Raw genomic sequence first — 21,478 nt, 5'->3', positions numbered from 1 at the left:
CGCTGAGTGTGGGTGCTGTCCACTTCATGATGTCATCCAAGAGTCTGTGGCAGTATGTCTGTATTTCTGTAATAATCCAAACTTCTTCAGAGATGGATACACATACCATACAGTGGTGGACAAAATTGTTGGTACCCCTCAGTTAAAGAAGGACAAACCCACAATTCTCACGGAAATCACTTGAAACTTACAAAAGTAACAATAAATTAAAAACAAATGAAAATTAAACAATCAAAATCAGCCATCACTTTTGAATTGTTGATTAACATAATTATTTAAAAAAACAAACTAATGAAACAGGCCTGGACAAAAATGATGGTATACCTCAATAAAAGATTGAAAACTATTTGACCAGAGTGACATGATCAACTCAGGTGTGTCCTTTAATTGACATCACAGGTGTTTTATTTATTGTTAATTCTGTAAGTTTTGAGTGATTTCAGTGAGAATTGTGGGTTTTGCATTTCTTTAACTGAGGGGTATGAACAATTTTGTCTACCACTGTATATCTGCCTTTAGTGGGCCCGGCCATCGCTACACTGCTTCACAACACACACGCAGCTCCTAGTATTTCCATGGTAGGGCCCCTTTGATAAATCATGCAGCCTCTGTCCTTCATTAATTTGTGGTATTAAAACAGGATTAAATCAAATGAGAGAGAGATAAGGAATAAACTTTCTGTTTTGATTACGTAACCATTTAATATAAATTGTATATATAAAGGGTCAAAGGTCACATGTCAAAATGAAGTTGATGGAAAGTTTATGCCTTATCTCTCTTATGAGGTCGACATCTGAAACATTGAATTATTTTTACTAAAGATAAAGTTTTGGTTTCACTGACTCTAATATAACAGAAGTGCATTTTTTTGGTGGTGAACGCTCAAACTTTGTCCAACTTTACTACACTCTAGGGATGTCCCTACTACACTCTGACTCTATATAATATAAAGTAACGACTCATCAAGTATAAAATTGGTAGTTGATTATTTTAATAGTCGATTAGTCGACAAATCCCGGCAGCCCTACTTTAAACTTAAGCACCATGAGCTGTTCTGCTGTAGCATTAATAAATGCTGCATTACAGTAGCCAGGTTGTGCTGATTACAAGTAATCTTGTGTTAAAACATATGGTACGTTGTTCACATAGTTTAACTTCTCTGAACAAATAGTAGATTATTAATGTATTTCTAAACAAATGTGTATAAATGTGTAAACTCAAAATTGAATTGAATTGAGTTGATCCAAAGAATCAAAAATAAATTGGAATCTAATCAATCTCTTGTGAATCAAATCATTTCTGGGAAATATAACGAATACCCAGTCCTACTTTTCACCGGACCTGGGAGGTCACAGCGAGTTGATTAAAGTGCCAGGTGTGACATTCTTTTTTTTTTGGCATTTATCTTGTAAAAAAGCTTTTTAGTGTCGTACAAAAGTTGTATTTACTTGAACTCATGTGTCCATCCATCTTCAAAACTCGCTGGACTCCTGTTTAGGGTCACTGGGTTGCTGGAGCCTATCCCAGCTACTGTTAGACAAAGATGGGGTACACCCTGGACAAGTCACCGGTCTGTTGCAGGGACATACATTCACTTTGTTTTGGCGCTAACCGCTATGCTGTCTCGTGTACCAAACCTCAAGAGACATGCATACGTCCTCTGATGACTTCACCCACTGATCACAGGAAAATAGAAGTACTTGTGGAGTTGTACTTGTTTTTGGAGTACAGAAGCCCCAGAGAGGAGGAGGGCTGAAGTGATGAAGGTCTCTAATGATGTCAGAGAAATAACTTTATTTTTACTTATTTCCTGCTCTTTGCTGATCCATAAGCAGCCATTCAGTTGCAAGGCTAGCCAGTCCTGATCCTGACATTAAACTCACATTGATGATGTGTGTCTGTTAGATGAATAGATCAATCAATTCTAATGTAGCTTCTTGTGATATGAAAGTTTTCATTCTTGAATAACTTTATCACAAGAAGGCAAACATTTTTCCCAACTCTTCTCTTTAACAGTTTTAGCTGTTCTTGTGGAATATTGATTTGACTTGATTTATTATGTACACACATAAAAAGGACATAAAATACAAGCAAAATAAAAATACAAAGAGTAAAATCTGATGGTGTGTTATTCAAAATGGTAACACATCTCTGTTGAAAAATAAAATAAAATACAATAACTAAACAAATAGAGAAGTAGACTGAAGATCCTAAAGGAATAAACCAAACAACTCTAAAATAACAATTCACAATCAAATTGATTTTATGAAAATAAATTACAAAATCCAACCCCATTGTTACACCTTGAGATCAAAATCCTTTTTAGGCTATTTTTATTGGAACTTGGTATCAAGAACTCAAACTAATTTCATAATTTGTTGCCACGGTAACCGAAAGAAAGCTTCAATTGTAGTCTGGCAAGATTGTACTTCATGATTTTACTTTGAAATATATATTTTGTAGAAAACTCTGTTCAGTTATGAAAACAGCCTTTAGCCATGTAAAAGTCTGCTCAGTACAAGCTGGAGCTCAGTCTGGGGAAGCAGCACTCATCCAGCCAATAAAGGAAAAACTTAGAATGGCCAAAACAGCTAGCGTGTAGCTGAAATATTAGCTAAACTCCAAAATAGCCTTAAAAAATAAAAAATTGTAAGTTAGCTAAAAGAGCTAGCATGTAGCTGAAATATCAGCTAAACTAGCTAAATTTACGTACTCACTTTAAATCCTTGACTTTCGTCAACTCCATCAGACATACTTAATTTGCATAAAATTATTTGATTATAATATTAAAAAAAAGTTCAAGTTCTGATTTAAATTTCACACCTTATGAAAGCACAAAATAAAAAAAGACATTTTCAAACATTATCTTGTATTTTGCCACCCAAAAAATCTTTAAATTACTAAAACATCAGAGAATGAAGATCAGCTTATCCTTCATTGTTTTAATAACAAAAACTGAAGAATAACTTTTATTTACCCCCACAAAAATATAAAAATGTACACCTGATAGTGCTGATAATCATGTGACAAAATATTTGCATTTCTGATTTATAAAAATGTTTTTGATACAGAAACCAGTATATTCAACTTGTTTGTCTTTAGTATATTATTAATCAGCAATAGAGGAATAGAAGAGCTTTTTTGATGTTTGGATTCCTTATGTTGCTTCCTGGCAGCATTTTCTGTGCCTGGAGATTCCAGTGTTGTTTTAGTTTCAGCCTTTTTTTTAACTAACTATTTTTTTAATGAATTTATTGTTTTTGTGTTACATTCCTCAGATTTTCTCTATTTTTAAAAGTTTCTCTTGAACTTCTTTTTCAAAGGGGGTGTAACGATTGATCAATTAAATCCATAAACATGCAGATGAGCATCAGGATATCACATTGATTTGATTTTATTATTAACATGTTTGGAACGAATTTATAATTAAAAAAAATGTTTTAATATGGGGATATTCTGTTTTTGATGTTGGATTCGTCAACTCCATCAGACATAAAAGGAGTTGTCAAAATACATCTTTTTTCTTTTTTGGAAAAATAATACTGCAGCTAGCTACATTTTTTTTTTGTTGTTGTTGTTTTGGCTTATTGCCATTTGTCTCTATAATCCCCAAAACATATGTTGCTTTTTTCTTCTTTGGTTTTTAAAAGGTTTTATAACAGAGAGACGGTGTTGACATATTCATGCTGTGACCAGGAAAATAGACATTTTTCATCCAAAACTAGCTGCGTTTACATGTGCAAGACGTCTTTAATCAGATCAAAGATCAGATTAGAATAGAAGTGTGTACATGGCCTTGAAAAACGTAATCTGATTGTAACAAACGTTTACATAAATCGCACGTTTGATTGAAATAAATCATTTTGACATGCGCAGAAGTATCTGGAAATATCTTTGAGCGAGATGATCTTCTAAACTTTATTTTATTATTATTGTTATTATTGTTATTATTTTCAAGTAACTATTCATACAATTTTTTTTTAAATAGTCGATGACTAATTTAAGAGTTGATTAGTCGTTACTTTATATTATATGGAGTCAGAGTGTAGTAAAGTTGAAAGTTATAATGTTATTCTGCTAGCTTTTTGGACTATTTTGGCATTTATTAGGTTTTTTTGGCTAATTTGGTGTTGAGCTAATATTTCAGCTACATGCTAGCTATTTTGGCTAATTTAGACTTGTTTTTTTGGCTATATTGGAGTTTTGCTAATATTTCAGCTGCATGCTAGTTGTTTTTGCTAACTTAAGCTTTTTTGGTTTTTTAGGCTAATTTAGCACTTAGCTAATATTTTAGCTGCCTATCAACTTTAGCGTATTCACGTATTAGCTTTGGCGTTTTTAGCTATCAACTTCAGCGTTTTTAGTTATGAATTTCAGCTTTATCAGCTATCAGTACAATCATCTTTAGCAGCCAAATTCAGCTGACAGCATTCACACTAGCATTATCACAGGTAATGTTATATATCTAGTTTTTAGTTAGTTTAAAGTTGATGATGGTTAAGATGTGTGTTTTACACCCAGTGTGCGTATGACCCGATTAGTCAACTAATCAGAGAGAATAATCTGTGATTAGTCGACTATTAAAATAATCGTTTGTGGCAGCTAATATTTCAGCTGCATGCTAGCTGTTTTGGCTAATTTAGGATTTTATCTGTCTTTTAAAGAAAATTTGGAGTTTAGCTAACATTTCAGTTACAAACTAGCTATTTGGGCTAATTTAGTTTTTTTTTTAATAATTTGGAGTTGAGCTAATATTTCAGCACCATGAATAGCTGTTTTGGCTAACTTAGGCTTTTTTTTAGTTTTTAGGCTTATTTGGCACTTAATTAATATCTTAGCTGACTATCAACTACAGGGTCTTCAGCTCTCAACTTCAGCAATTTCAGCATCTTCAGCTGTCGTCAGTACCATCTTCAGCGGCCAAATTCAGCTTACAGCATTCACACTAGTATTATCATAGATAATGCTATATATCTAATTTTTAGTTAGTTTAAAGCTAATAATGGTTAAGATTTGTTTTACATCCACTTTATGCATGACCCAATCAGTCGACTAATCGGAAAAAATATTTGGTGATTCGTCGACTATTAAAATAATTGTTTGTGGCAGCACTACGGTAGACAGGATTCTCCTGAGTGCTGCAGCTTGGTCCTGCAGAGCAGCTGGCTGGACTGTGGTTCGAAGCCTCCTCCAAAGAGCACACCGTAACAAAACACAGTCACAGCAAAGTCACAAAGCCCGGTCCTGTTAGCGCTCTCCTCTAGAGCCCCACACCCTCTATGCATGAAGTAAAATCCAGCACAGTAATGACATACACCCAGAATGAACTGTATACATGCACCACGATCGGATCAACCATTTGCATGACCCACTTATCTCAATCAAAAGTAAATTTGGATCTGAATGAGTCTGATCGGACATGACTATTACGAATGGTGTTTTTACTTGACAGATTTTTATCCTGATCAGGCATTTATTCCAATTAGTTGTTTCCACGTAAACACAGCTACTGTGAAGCTTCTCTGCTCATGAGTGGTACTGCTGCATTCAACCACAGCTAGAATGACTGAAAACAGGTCCTCACAGATGGAACTGATCATGTTAATGCCCAAATAAAATCATCATTATTGAAAATGTGACAAAAGCAAAGGACACACATTTGATAGGAGGAATTTGTAGAAAAAATGTTTTGACTTTCATGATATTTTCCTGAAGATTGGCTCTGTAGGTCGCTATGATTGCTCTGGTACCATTCTGGGGACTGGTCCCTGGGCTCCAGCACAGGATAGTGATGCTGTGAGCACAAGCTGGGTCGATCTCAAAGTCAATTTAAGGAGTAAACGCTGCCTCCGACTGTATCTGGGTAGATGTTAGGCACTGAGGGCAAAAACAGTGAGGGCGAGCAATCAGCCCTCATGATGTTGTCAGCATGGCCCGACTGGCATGCTGTGAGTAGGCCCTAAAGCTCAGGAGGGTCCGGTACCACAGTGTGTTCCAGCTCTGCGCTGATGCAGACAGAGAAGGTTGTTAGTCGTTAATAAAAGTTGTAACATCAAGGAACGACTTTTATGGCCTAATCAACCTCGACTACACAGAAAGACATTTAAACAGTTCATTGCTGTTCTTTGGAAAGAGCAATTTTACTTTAATTCTGAAATGCAGTTTTTTTTGTTTTAGGTAACCATAGCTTCTTAAAGCTCTCGTATTTCACTTTTCAAGCTGTTCATTGGATTTTACCACGTTAAATGGATAAAAATGCTTTAGACGACTGCAGTGTTCGCAGAAACCTATTCTTAGCAAAGAAACTAAATGCATGATTGGCTTTTAATTACAGCTTTATGCTGCATCTGACACTGAACATGCGGTCCCTCAGAGTGGAAGTGCGTTTGCTTGGATTCATGTTCTCTGCTGTTGAAGATGGATCGATAATGCTGCCTCTTAAACTGTGGTCCGAAGATCTTTTCTAGCCCGGTATGCTTTTGAAAATAGTTCCTTAAAGTCCCACCTTGATCATCTTTCATCTGTTTTCAAAGCGTCCCCAGTGTTCTTTTATTAGGATTATGATGTTTATAGCCAAAACAAAAACCTGTCTTTTTCTAGGACATAGAAGGACATAGGAGTTCATTACTATTTCAGAAACAGAATGAATGAGGCACTGACCAGTGGGCATTCTTAACTTTGTTGAACATGTGACAATGACTTTAATAAATCTATTCTATTCTATGGCTTTATGTTCCATTCAATAATGTTGTATTCTCTTCTATTATGTTCTATTCTATTCCATTCTTTTCTGTTCTGTTGTTTTCTATTCTATTCAAATCTATTCTGTTCTGTTCTATTATTTTCTGTTTCTATCCTGTTCAATTACATTCTATTATGTCCTATTTTATTTTTTCTGTTCTGTTGTTTTCTATTCTATTCTATTATATTCAGTTCTATTCTATTGTATTCTATTCTATTCTATTCCATTCTGTTCTGTTGTTTTCTGTTCTATCCTGTTCAATTCAATTCTATTATGGTCTATTCTATTCTTTTCTGGTTTGTTGTTTTTTATTCTAGTCTAGTCTTCAATTATTTTCTTTTCTATTCTTTTCTGATGTATTCTATTCTATTCAGTTCTGTTCTGTTCTATAGTTTTCTGTTCTATTCTGGTCTCTTCTATTCTTATCTAATCTATTTGATTCTGTTCTCTTCTTTTCTATAGTTTTCCTTTTTATTCTATTCTATTCTATTCTACAGTTTTCTATTTTATTCTATTCTAGTCTATTCCATTCCGTTCTGTTCTATTCTGTTCTATTCTATTCTATTCTATTCTATTCTATTCTATTCTATTCTATTCTATTCTATTCTATTCTATAGTTTTCTGTTCTGTTCCATTCTATTCTATTCTATTCTATTCTACAGTTTTTTATTTATTCTGTTCTGTACATTTCCCATCATCCCCCTGTTCCACTCTCTCCCACTAGCTTACAGCCCCTCACAACCCAAACCTAGCTATCCAGTCGCACAGTTCTGATCCAGATTCCAGCTCAGACGAGGAAAACAAAGACGTTCGTGGATCTATTGGTCTGGAAGTGGATATATCAGAATGGAGCAGAGCAGAGGAGGGAGCTCGTGACTCCTCCAGAATATTTTCTTAATCACAAATATGATCTCTCTCTCTCTAACTGCATTTTTATGGTCTGCTCCTGATGCATGAGAAAAAGAAAAATGTAATTTTGAACTTAAATTTTAAGTGTAATTTAATAAAGTGTGGTATAGCAATGTGATATCTAGAAGACAAATAATCAAACCCGGTCTTTGTGTTCTCTCCTTAATAAAGGATGAGAGCTTGTGTTCGGACTGGATGTCTTAGCTGAGGAGTACCAACAGTTGTGTCCACACAGACATCTTTCCTGTACAAAAGTATAACTCAATGGTTTTGCATGAGATGCTGTGAAAAGTGAAGCGTCTGGGCTTTAGCTCGGGCCGTGTTCTGGCTTGTCTTGTGTGAGACGGTTGAACCAGAGACACAATTCTGACTGAGGACAACAGTCTGGATCTGAAGCATCCTTCTTTTTCATTTGAACTCTCTTCTCTTCAGAGTCAGATGATTCTCTAGTAATAGATAAAACCACAAAACCTGTGCAAAACCAAGCAAGATAAATGTTAATATTAAGCTAACATGAGGACTTGTTAATTCATCTACTAGTATCTAAAATGTAGGTGAAACTGCCACAAACTCACTGGACTTAGTTTTCCGCTTTACCTGAAGAATCAGATTCTGAGCTGGAGAATTCTGGAGAACCAAGTTTTTGCTTGACTCAAAGCTGAGAAGCGTCCGCTCTGTGAGGATCAATCAGTACGTTCAGCTGCTGGATCTGAGTTATCATTAAATCGAACTTCCGGGTCGAGCACGGTGACGGCTGTGTTTGGCTCTTTCCCGCTCAGCTTGTTTTCTCCTTTACATCTTTCTATTGATTCTATGGCTGAGCGCCTCTGCTGTAAAACATTACGATCGAGAAACGTCAGATTGAAGTAAAATACTTTAAAATCAGTGTTTTTGTAACACTTGTCCCCTGGTGTTCTGGTCAACTAGAGAAGGAACATGGAGAAGATGCTCCAGAGCTGCTCTACCAGTGGGAAGCTGCTGTGCTCTTCATGGTGTGACTGTGGTTCTGTGGCCGTGGACACAGTAGGAGGTTGTGACCGGTTTCCCTTCAGAACAAATGTGCTGACAACCACGTTTCCAATCTATGAGCCCAACCCCCTTTGGACAAGGTCTTGATGTTCTGATCCAACCTGCTTGATCACAATCAGACGGCTCGGATTCACTGGTCATCAGGTCCATCCATGAATATATCCATTCATCCATCCATCCATCCATCCATCCACAGATCCAAGCGTCCATCATCAATACATCCATCCGTCCATTCATTCATCCATCTATTCGTCCATCCATCCATCCATGAATACATCCATCCGTCCATCCATCCACAGATCCAAACGTCCATCATCTATCCATCCATCCATCCATGAATACATCCATCCGTCCATCATCCATCCACAGATCCAAACGTCCATCATCTATCCATCCATCCATCCATGAATACATCCATCCATCCATGAATACATCCATCCGTCCATTCATTCATCCATCTATTCGTCCATCCATCCATCCATCCATGAATACATCCATCCGTCCATCCATCCATCCACAGATCCAAACGGCCATCATCTATCCATCCATCCATCCATGAATACATCCATCCATCCATGAATACATCCATCTGTCCGTCCATCCATCCATCCATCTATTCGTCCATCCATCCATCTATTTGTCCATCCATCTGCCCGTCCTTTCGTCGGTCCGTCCATCCATCCATCCACAGATCCATGCGTCCATCCATCCATCTATTTGTCCATTCATCCATCCATCCATACATCCATCTGTCCATCCATCCATCCATCCATCCATCCTCTGAACCCGCTTCATCCCTTTTAGGATTGCCAGAGCCTTTTGGATAAAAAGACAGAGTACATCCTGGACAGGACTCCAGTCTGTTGCAGGGTTCTTGTAAATCCCAACTGATAAAATAGTCCAGATGACTCCACTTTTAATGTAAACATGTCTATGATAGCACAAGGGTTATGCTGACTCAGCATGTTGTTTGCCCCACTCATGTGAAAGGCCACATTCTGGACCTCGTTTTCTCTCTTGGTCTATATGTTGGGGAGCTGCTTGTGGAGGACAAAGAACACAAAGAATTCTCCAGGTTCCTTCTCGTTGACCAGAACACCAGGGGACAAGTGTTACAAACACAAAGAATTACAAAGTCTTATTTGGAGTCGTAAACTCTTTTTTTCTGTTGTCCCTCAAATGTCTGTGCTCTCTAAAGCAGACTGATTTTTTAGAACTCTTTGTTAGAAATAGATGCTAGGACAAACATCTCTCCAGCAGCTTCCTCTATTCAATCATGGCTGTCAGTCATGGTTTATTCAGGATGTTTCTGCAGAGAGTGAAGCCCTCTTCTTCTGCTAATGCTCGTCACAAATTAAGACATTTCTATTTGTTCCTTTTTAAATCAGATCTGTCCATCATTGTAAAGCTGATACATTTCTGTCTGGATTGGTCCTCAACCTCTTCGAGTATGAGTGTAGACCAGCACTTAGAAAGCAAAGCTTGAACTCACCTTAGTATTATAACTACAGGACAATCCCTAAACCTTCGTTTGACTCAAATATTCTAGAAATAGTTGTGGTAGATCAGATTACCTCACATGTGAAGGACAATCTTTCTGATTATTTCACTGACTTTAGTATGAATCATTGTAATGACAGTATGCCTCTGGAAAATACTAAGTTAATGCTATACTGGACCTTTCCTCAACACATGATACTGTTGATTCTGGAGTTATGATGAGGACATCCAGTTGGATAGTTTGATTTCTATCTAAAGATAGTATTCTTACTGAAAGACGTTTCTACGTTTCTTCTTTAAAAACAAAGCTTTCATGCGGGACACCTCAAGGTTCGGTCTTAGGACCAATCCTATTTGTATTGTACGCACTCACTTTAGTACAGTTATCACTTCTATTGCATTCAACTGAACTGGGCTTAAAAAAAAAAAAAAAAAAAAAAGGATTTTTAGATGTTAGCCAAAAACTTCATAATCATAATTTACAAGATAAAAAAATATTGTTTGAGTGGAACATTAAAGGAAACTAGAAAAGTTGCACTACCTGCAATAATGCTAGTGTGAAAACCTTTTGCTGAAAGTAGTCACCGAAGAGGCTGAAACTTTTTGCTGAAAATAGTGACACAATTTACTTTAATTGCTGAAAGGATTTGCTGAAAATGCAAAAACTATTTGCAAAATGTTAAATTTGCTAAAAGACTGGAAATTTTATTAAAGAACTATGATAGAGCACTGAAGTTGACCTAAATTTGTCAGGTTGTGTAGACAGATCCCAGAGCAGAGCCAGACTGGATGTTAATCAGTGAAGATTTATTAGATGAATAACTGCAACAAACTTAGGAGCTGACAGGTGGAGGAGGCAGGAGACTTGACCACAGGCTGCTGCTACGGGAACTAGGAGGCCACATGGAAGGGGAAATAACCTGGCAGGTTGGAGGAGCCAGGGAGAGAGTTTTAAAGGTTACGGAGGGATTGGGTGCAGGTGTGCAGCGTCACCAATTAGGGAAGGCCACGCCTCCTGCCCCACGCCACCCTGTAAGAGCACAGTGGAGACAAAACATAAGTAAAAGAACACAACACCACAAAACCAAATAAAAGAAAAACACCAAACCATAACAAAATTTCTTAACAAATTTTATTAAATTGCTTTAAAATCCCTAATACATGCCAATTTTGCAACAATATTTCATGTGTTACTTAAATATGAGCTAAACTCCAAATCAGCTCAGATGCCAAATTAGCCAAACAAGCTAGCTTAAATACTAGCTAAATTCCAAAAATAGCCTTAAATTTCTATTGTAAATTAGCCAAAAATGTTAGCCTGTTGTTAAAATAGAAGCTAACTCTAAATTAGCCTATATAAACCTCAGTAGATAAAAAAATTGGCCAAAAATGTTAGCTCGTTGCTAAAATATTAGCTAAACCCTTAATTAGCATTTAAAAAAAACCTCAGTAGATGCCAAATTAGCCAAAAAGGCTAGAATAAATAGTTATAAAATATCTGGTGAAATCATTTTTTTATTACTTTAAAAGATGAAAACAAAGAATTTATTTCATTTCTTTTTTATCCTGTTTTTATGTGATTTTTGGTCAAGCGCTTTGATATTCTTTCTGGGAAAAATGTGTAATAAAGTGCTTAGTTAATGTAATTACTCTGAGTTTCACAAACTGTTGTTTTAAATGTTTGACCTGCATCTGTCGTTGGTTTAAGTGTTAATTTCCTCCAGTTAAACTCGGACATAATCAAAGCTCCTGAGAAGAAAATCTTTGAACAGACATTTATCTGGTCTCGTTTTCAGAACCTCGGTGTCTCGCCTGTCTCAGCGGTGTCACTCACTCACCATGTTCTCAAGAAACAGTTTTTTACAGCTGAGAAACAATGAAGATCTCAGGTATCAAAGGAAGAATATCAAATGAATGTTCTTGCCTTCATTTATTTACATCTGGACTGTTGTAGCAATCTGAGTTCTTACTTTTACAATTTCAAGGCTCTTCATTTTATCTCTGAACTTCCACAAACTTTCTTTTACCCGTTACTGTTCCTCACATATATTTTAAAGACCTACTCTGATGAAAATTGTGTTTTTAGTGTTTTTAAAATGTTTTTGTGTCATGATGGAGGACATTTATGAATCATTTTAAACTTTAAATGGCATTTCTAAGTATTTCTTCATTCAAATTGTTGTGAATCAGCAACAGATGAAAAAATGGTGTTTGAAAAAGCTTATAAGTGTGATGTACAAGTAACTGTTGCAAGCCACAAGCTCTCTGCTCCACTTAAATCTGATGCATTCAGTTGCAAACAAATAAATATATTTATGTTTTAATTTTCCTCGTCTGAGCTTCATCTGGCTCAAAATTGTACGACTGGATAGCTCCAATATTGCTCTTCATTTTTGTTGCTCCGCTAACGTTAGCTTGGTGTTGAGAGGGGCTGTAAGCTAGTGGGGGCTAGAGGCTAAGCTAGGTGGTGGGAGTGGGAAGCACTTACCCCACACCAGCAGTCCCACCTGTTGGAGGGAGATTTCCAATAAACTACTGAAGCTCCGTAGAAACTACTGTATGTCCTAGAAAACAGTTTTTTGACTGACTAAAAACGGCCTTATTATCAAAAGACAACGGGGGGACGATTTTATTGTTAATAAAAAGATGATTGGGGTGGGACTCTCTTCAATTCAATTCAATTTTATTTATATATCCCGATATCACAAAAACAATGACCTCATTGGGCTTCATACAACTCTAAAAATGACTCTAAAGGCCCACTGCAATGAAAATGTTAATTTTTTGTGTTTTTAACACGTTTTTGTAGCATTTTTCTCATGATAAAGGACCTATCTAAAACCTATCTAGGATTAAAACTGCATTTCTGAGAATTTCTTTATTCAAATGGTGCTAGATCTGGAGCAATGAAAACTGGATGCTTGAAAATAGAGTAATGACTCTTAATAATGGAGTCTCCTCTTCCCCAGCACACACCCTGGCCCGCTCAAGCTCGTGCTGTAGCGATTTATGATACTGGCTCAAAACTGTATGATTGGATTGATCCAATAGTGCTTGTTGTTACTTTTGCACCGCTAATGTTAGCTTGAGGCTATAAGCTCGCATGTGAGCGCCTAGAGAGAGCTCTCGGCGACGGGGAGAGGGGCGGCTTGCTCTGCACCAACTGTCCTGCCCACAAACCGGATCTGTTTTTGTAATGAGCTACTGCCCCCGGGTATAAAATATTTCTTTAAAAAAACAAAGGTTTTTTTAGATGTTGGCCAAAAACTTCATAATCATAATTTACGATAGAAAAGAAATATTGTTCGAGGGCAACATTAAAGGACACTAGAAAAGTTTCACAAACTGTTGTTTTAAATGTTTGACCTACATTTGTCATTGGTTTAAGTGTAAATTTCCTCCAGTTAAACTCAGACATTAATCAAAGCTCCTTGCTAAAAGTCTGGAAATGTTATTAAAGAACTATGAAAGGGTTCTGAAGATGACCTACAATTCTAAAAAATGTGTAGTAAAATTGCTTTAAAATCCCTAATAATGCAAATTTTGCAACAAATTTTGCTCATATTTTGCTCAAATATGAGCTAAACTCCAAATTAGCTCAAAATAGTGAATACCAAATTAGCCTAAAAAGCTACCTTAAATACTAGCTAAACTCCAAAAATAGCCTAAATTTCTTCAGTAGACTAAATTTGCCAAAAATGTTAGCCTGTTGCTAAAAAATAAGCTAAACTCTAAATTAGCCTATAAAAACCTCAGTGGGGCCCAAATTAGCCAAAAAAGCTAGAATAAATAGGTATAAAATACTCATTTTTAAAATTACTTTAAAAGATGAAAACATGGCATATATTTCATTTCCTTTTTATCCTGTTTTTATGTGATTTTTGGTTAAACGCTTTGATATTCTTCCTGAAATTCTGTCTCACCACCACAGTAGTAAGCACTCACTGGTTCTGTCAATCTTTGGAGCTACAAAGCAACATGGAGACAGTAATATGTTCTTCTCTGAGCACAGAAACGAAAACATTCCAGTTCAGTCTGTAGTGTGGATGACATGTTAGAAAAGCTGTTGATGTGTTGACAGTAATTACAGAGTTTTTTGTGGCGTGCCAACACTGGGTAATCAGACGATAGCTCAAACCAAGACCAATTCACAGGAAGACGCTCTCCCAACTGCTGAGAAGTGTCAAGACTGAGATCGCTGAAGGCTCTCCCACATTCATGCGCCATCAGGCTATGGATATAGAGGAATTACTGAGCACAGAAAAGCAAAGACAGCACCCTGCTCCAAATTTAATGCTGGAAAGTGAGGACAAAGCAGTTTGGGATGACCCTCTCCCGTCCAGCATCACTGAAAATGGCCTGAATATTTGAGCAAACAAAGGAAAGCAGTCAGACTAAGCAAAAGTCATGCTAGGTTCCTTTTTCATCTTCTTCTGTAGAACATAGAACATGTTCAGTTTTATATTATTGATCCTTGAGCTCGTTTTCTACTGATCAAAACCTAAAAGGAGCCGCATAGTCAAACTTAAGCCTTTAAGAAATTTGGATTTGCATTCATGACCTTCTTTTTTTTAATAAAAAAAGGAATTTTGTCTCTTTTTGGCACAAACAAAAGCAAAAAGAACATAGTATCTCTCAAAATGTATATATATATATATATATATATATTTACTTATTTTCAAAATAAAAGACACTCTCAGCCAAACAGGATCATCTCAGTCCAGCTCTGAGCAGCTAGTAACAAATGTTGTTAAGCATAAGATAATATGTGCTTTTAACTTATAAAAGATCAAAGTTTTTACCAAAGTTTTGCTTTACATATAAAATCTGTTCATTCTGGAGGTAGAGTTGAACAAACAAGACGTCTTCAGGTCAACAGGATGTAAAAAAAAATACAAAGTTTATCATCTATGTGAACCTCAGACATCAATTTATACATTTAACTAATCTAAATTAAATAAATGCTAATTAAGTTATCCTTACTTTTAAAATTTGCTATTTTCTTTTTCTTTTTTTTTGTTCTTTTCCCCTCTTTATCCTCAGCAGTCTTTCTCTGCTGGGTTTTGTTATTTTAGTTTGGGGTTGGATCTTGGTAGTCTTAGTTTTCAGGCTTTGTTTATTTGTTTTCTTTAGATAGTTTTGGTTAGACAGACATTATCAGGAGCTGCTGACTCTGATGGTCGACATGTCTGGATCAGAAGTCTCCATGAATTATTTTATGTTTGTCCAAGGAGCCACAATGGAGAGATAAAAGATCCACATGTGGATCTGGAGCCGCAGGTTGCAGACCCCTGTACTAGACTCTTGACAGTGCCAGAACAAACATCACCCTTTACATTTACAGCACATCTTTGCAGAAACACACTTACTACTTATATTACTTATCTACTGCTGTAATCGTGGCTGAGATGGCCTACCGCTCTGCCCCCCGAGCCCCTGATGTCAAGCTTGTGCTGCTTGTCAGCTGGTTACAAATGTAGAAATCAAGCATTAAAAAAGCATCATTTTGATCATTCTCTACTGGATCCACGAGGGAAAGTAAGGAGCATCCGCCAGCACAGAGAAGACAACACACCTTATTTTTCCTACTCATTTTTGATAGATGAAACACTTCAGATGGATCTTATTAAGGATTTTTATTTTGCCTGGACATATATCCACTGGAAGACATAGTTGAAGTTTTGTAGATATGTATTTGTATATTAAATATTCATAGTTTTTATATATATATAGTTTACATTCAATATTTTATATAGTAGCCTTTACTTTTTTTTAAGTATCACCCTCCTCTTTTCTATAAAAATGAGGTTATGGATGGAGGAGCGACCAGCATGCTCCTCCTTTTGGTCTTTGATGTTTGAGGATACTGATATGGTTGACCAGATTGTCCATTTCTCTTCTTTTGGCTGACTGTAATGAAAAATGCTGCTGTTTGCCTCAATGATCGAGGTTCCAATTGTAAATGGTAAATGGCGTGTTCTGTATACTGATATTCCACATCAGTACATCGCTGGACGGTTTTCTCCAGCAACAGCTTTTGTGTGGCTGCACGGTCAAATCTTGTCAAGAAGTAGTTTAGCTTTTGGTCAAAGATTCCAATAGTCCAAAGACATGCTTCACAGGTTAATTGGTTACCCTAAATCCGGGGTGTCAACCTCCAGGCCTCAAGGGCCAGTGTGCTACACGATTTCCAATCAACCAGCCATTGAAGCTCCTCGTTGGCTGAACACACCTGATCCAGGATTTCTGGAAATCCAGCAGGAGACCGGCCCTCGAGGCCTGGAGTCTGACACCCCTGCCCAAGAGTGTCCCTTGGTTTGCATGCGTGAGTGCTTGTGGGAGTGATTGTCCAAGATGTTCTCTGCCTTTGGCCAACAGCAGCAGGGATAAGCTGGGGGAGAAGTGAGCTGCAGCCCAGTGATTGGTGGTTTAAACCCCCAAACCAACCCATATGAAGTGTCAAGCAGGGGGTCCCATTTATGTTTGGTTTGAGCTAAAAGTGGATTTGAACCCATAATATGCCTCTTGGTTTCTTCTTAGAATAACATCAGCTTTAGTCAATGTTTTCTTATTAAGTTGAATACAAATGTTTTTTTTCTGTGATTATACAATCCTGATCAAATCTGATACAGATGAGGCAAAGCTTCAAGTCAGTGTGAGTGTTGTTTGAAGCAGAGAGTCTGAAGAAGTCTCAGCTTGGACGTTGTTTTTCTTGACCTCTCTTTGAACCCTGGTTTGCATGGAAACGCAGATCTCAGTTCACTTGTAATGAATCAAAGCCTGCTGTTGTGGACTTGTTTCAAATGGGTGGATGAGATTGCTGTTAAATGTCTCATCGTCTGTGGGTTGGGTTTGCTTCTCCACACATGGCGCTCTCAGAAAGAAAGTCAAGACCTCACCTTAAAAAGGTTGTCTTATTAAAGTCCCCCTATGACATTTTTTTTAAAATAAAATAAAAAAACCTTCCCAGTAGTGTCTTAATTATGATGATGACGTTTTTAACCAAAATCCCACGACCCAAATGTCTTAAAAAGACATTTTTCATGTTGATCTAAAGCCTCTGTTTCCAAAATCTCCTCTGAGGGGGCGTGGCTTTTGGAGCTGAGCTGAGTAGCTCTTCCCCTGACACCCCCCCCTGAAAAAGGCCACAAATACTTTAAAAATAAAAACAAAAAACAGTATTTTCTCATCAGAGGGAGACTTTAAGTGGTGCTTTTTAGGGACACACTGTCCTGCTTAATGTCTGTCCTACCATGTTTAAAGTGCCACCCTGATCAACTTTTGATCTATATGTGTTCTTAGTGTCTTTTATTCATGAATATACCACTTTTATCCCAAATCAAAAAGCCTGAGTGATTTACTACGACATAGTTTCTGCAGAGCACCAGGAATTCATTAGAACTCACCTCTGAGTTGTGGGTGGGACCATTGGTGTGGAGTAAGCCTGCCCCAACTTCCCATGATCCCTTTGTTTGATGATAATGAGCTAGATCAGGTGTGTTTGAGTAGCATTAAAACATGCAGAACAGTGTTTCTTATGGTTGGGAAACACTGCTATAAAGAGCCAACCAGAACATGAGAAAATGGTTATATTCTAAAATGAAAGATTTTTGTTTTTTATTTTTTGTTGTTTACAAATTGCTGAGTCAAGATGATTACACTTTACACTTTTAGATCACAGCATATTTTCCTATATCTGGGATATCTTCCGTGTTCAAAGACCTTAAACCTAAAACCTCTTTCAAAATGGTCTCGGTTCGTTTCCAATCAGACTGAACTTCGGTTCTCTCTGAGATTCCTCAGTCGGCATACCAAACGAACCGAGAGTGGAATAATAGAACCAAAACGGCCACCACAGCCGCCAGTAAACACATTAGGAATGAGAAATGTAAAGCATCAATTTTCATGTTATCAAAAAGGAAGTAGTTGGTCCAACTGATTACTGGGTGTTAATGTTGTTTACTAGATTTGGTCCGAAACTGAAATCCTGGTATACGTCAGTCTGAATACAGACCAAATACAATCTTCAGGACTTGATCCGGAACAAATAAGTGGACTCTATCCGAACTAAAGGACTTTGTCAGTCTGAATTCACCCTTAGTTTAGATGTTTGGTTTTACATGAGTTGGGTGGGCAGGGACCTTTCTGTGTGGAGTTCCACATTGCTCCTGTGCTTGCGTGACTCCAGTCTCCTCCCCACAGTCCAGAGACATGTTTCATAGGTTAATTGGTTTTCTATGGTGACAGTCAGGAGTGACTCTGTGAAGACTAGCAACCTGTCCACAGTGTTCTCTGCTTTTGCTCTGAAGCAGCTGAGATAGACTCCTGCAATCCTGCGTAGGACTAGACTGGAATAGAAGATGGATGGATGTTTTGAACACAAAAATGAGAGTGAGCTAACATTTGTGCTTAAGTGTGTCTGCAGTTTACCTCCATCAGCACCAACAGGGACGGATTTCTGATTTATTTAGCTGTTTGTGGGTGTTGTGAACCTCCAGAGGACAGGTGCAGATGTTTAAGAGCAGGAAAGCCAACATATCCTCATCAGGTGTTTCTCTTTTTGTCTCTAGATCACATTTTTCTAAGTGATGGGGGCAATTGTACGTTTTGCCAGTCAGCAAACATGTATGTAAAGCTTTGAAAGAGCATCAAGGTGCATTTCACTTTCCAGCTGTGTTAGCAAAGAGCAGCAGGTAGATTGTGGAAAAAATGTATGCAAGCCATTACAAGCCTCACTGTTGCATCACCTGTTTCCAGCCCTTTGCCATGGCAACAGGATGTCAGTTTGGCTGTCAGTGTGGGTGTAAAAAGAAACCAAAGAGGAAGAACAAATGTGTGTTTAGTCTGTTAGAGCTGCGAGGCAAGAACAGGCTCCAAACGTTACGACGCTGTAAGTGTTACAACACTGATAAGGAATCCTACCCTCACACCCCACCCCCACAACACCCCGCAGCTTGCTAACTAAGCAGTGTTCAGTCTTGCAGCTGAATCACCGTTGATTGTGTAAAAGGAACCAACTTTGTCAAATGTTAAAAAAAGCTTTTCTCATCTTTTCAATGTAAAGTTCTGGTTCAGTCAGAGGTCCCTAAGAACACCCGTCTCTGTCCTTCTCTGATAGGTACAACAGAACGAGTCTGTCTGATACAGGGGACCGTGGAAGCTCTCAACAGTGTGCACAACTTCATCGCGGAGAAGGTTCGTGAGATGCCCCAGAGCGCCCAAAAGCCAGAACCCGTCAGCATACTTCAACCACAGACCACGGTGAATCCTGACCGCGTCAAACAGGTGAGAACATTCACTCTTCTAGTTTCACCTGACGGAAAACCCGGACTTGAGATGGGATGATAAGTCTTCACAGAAGGTTGTCACATTGTTATCAATTTCTTCCTGTCAGTTGTCATTATCTGCTTAACATCAGTGCGGTCTGAATAAGGCTGGGTATTGATAATAATTATCAGAATCTATTTGATTTAATTCACAAATTTTTTTTCTCTGACAACATTAACTTCTTGTTATACACGATGTACAAAAAGTAAAGGAAGAAAAAGACGAGCTGCTGGATGACCTCCATTGTTGTTGCTTTACTAGTCGTCGCACTGCAATGACTCAATGACATGCTAGCAACATGACATGCGCCGTGAAAAAGAAAAAAGAAAAAGAAGCTCAGTGGACGTGAGGTTTAACTGAGTAGAAGCTCTCGCCAGAGTTTACTGGACCAGACATAACTGGTGCATTAAGCTTTGCTCCCAGGACAAAGTGAACAAAAAGAGAACAGTTCTTTTATTGCTTTGATCCTTGCTCAAAGTCAACCCCTAAAAATGTTTTTAAAACTGTGTGCTTTACCATTTTTAGGGAATTTACAGTATGTTTATTTGAAAGTACCTTTAAGAATGGGAAAAGCAAACCAGTTATGATCCAATTCAGTATCCATCCATTTTCTTAGACTACTATATCCCTTTCGGGGTCACTGGGATACCGGAGCCTTTCCCAGCTACTGTTGGGCAAAGGCGGAGTACAGCCAGGACAGGTCACTAGTCTGTCTCAGGGCACACAATCACCCACACACACTTAAACATGCACACCCTTCAGAGTAACTCACATGTCTGTGGAGAACATACAAACTCCACACAGCAAAGGTCCCATCCATTGAACCTTCCTGCTGTGAGGTGAGGGCACCACTTTTCTCCCTCAGAATCTTCTAGAATTACTTTGATCATGCTAACATTTAAAAAATACAGTAAATCAAAGAACGTAAACACTGGACCTGCGCTGTTAAAGCCCCCCCCCCTCCAAGGAAAATCCTGTTTTTTTTTGTTTTAACATGTCTGTGTGGGTTTTTTCTTATGAAAGAAAGCAAATGTAATAAGAAATCCTTTAGTTTTTGCATTTCTGAGTATTTCTCCTTTTAAATTTGTCAATCAAACTGTCTTGGACAGACTCTGTTTGAATGAATGATCTTCTTTCCATCAACAGCTCTGCTGCACATGCACTAAACCCTCATCTGTTCCTAGTGTCTAGTTCAGGTTCTGGAGAAGAGAAGATGGTATCTTCACATTGACTGCAGTCAAATGAGCCGCCGTTCACATTTCTGTGGTCAAATCAGCATCACTGGATTTTTGGTGTGAGTTTCATCCAATACTTACGGTAGCAGGACTGAGAACGCTGGAAAATCTCCACCAGACTCCACGGAGCTTCTTGATGTGACCACGGAAATGTGAACGGCGGCTCATTTGACCACAGTTGGAAAGGATTGTAAATCAATGAAAGAGCATTTTGATGTTAGCTTTGATTATTTTATCAAGAACTCTGAGAAACCAATGATTGAATGTATTGATCACAGTCAATAAACATTGGAGAATTAGCTAAAAGAGTCTTTGGTGAACTGGAAGGAGAAAGAATCAGGATTTTGGAGGAAGTTCTGTCCATGAAGATCTTCACTTCCTCGTCCAGCTGACATCCGGATCAGAACCATACGGCTGGACATTACCCAGATTGATGGATGTTTTTATGTAGCAGTGGTGAAGATTTATGCTAGTGAGACACAGAGCTATTATAATCAGACAGGGAGATCAGGGGCGGAGCTCCAAAAGCCACGCCCCCTCAGAGGAGATTTTGGAAACGGAGGCTTCAGATCAACATGAAAAATGTCTTTTTAAGACATTTAGGTTGTGGAATTTTGTTAAAAACCTCATGATTATAACGAAAAAACTACTGGGAATGTTTTTTTAAAATAAAATAATTGTCATAGCGATTAAAACATTAATATAAGTCAAACTTTTGAATAAATTTCCCTCTCAA

The 21,478-nt window shown here is 37.7% G+C and overlaps 1 protein-coding gene across 3 annotated transcripts in view; it reads left to right on the top strand.

Moving 5' to 3' along the window:
- nova1 (NOVA alternative splicing regulator 1) overlaps window positions 1-21,478 on the top strand; it is a 48,157-nt gene that overhangs the window by 17,464 nt on the left and 9,215 nt on the right. For 2 of the 3 annotated variants that reach the window (XM_024260610.2, XM_024260611.2), the window contains exon 3: window positions 19,299-19,465. In XM_024260610.2, the coding sequence (XP_024116378.1) occupies window positions 19,299-19,465 (167 nt within the window). Of the gene's footprint in view, window positions 1-18,931; window positions 19,071-19,298; window positions 19,466-21,478 lie in introns of those variants that run through there. The other variant, XM_036215217.1, reaches the window with a different exon arrangement.

Source organism: Oryzias melastigma, linkage group LG14, assembly GCF_002922805.2.
Source record: "Oryzias melastigma strain HK-1 linkage group LG14, ASM292280v2, whole genome shotgun sequence".
Classification (NCBI taxonomy): Eukaryota; Metazoa; Chordata; class Actinopteri; order Beloniformes; family Adrianichthyidae; genus Oryzias; species Oryzias melastigma.
This window is presented reverse-complemented; position numbering and strand designations above follow the sequence as displayed.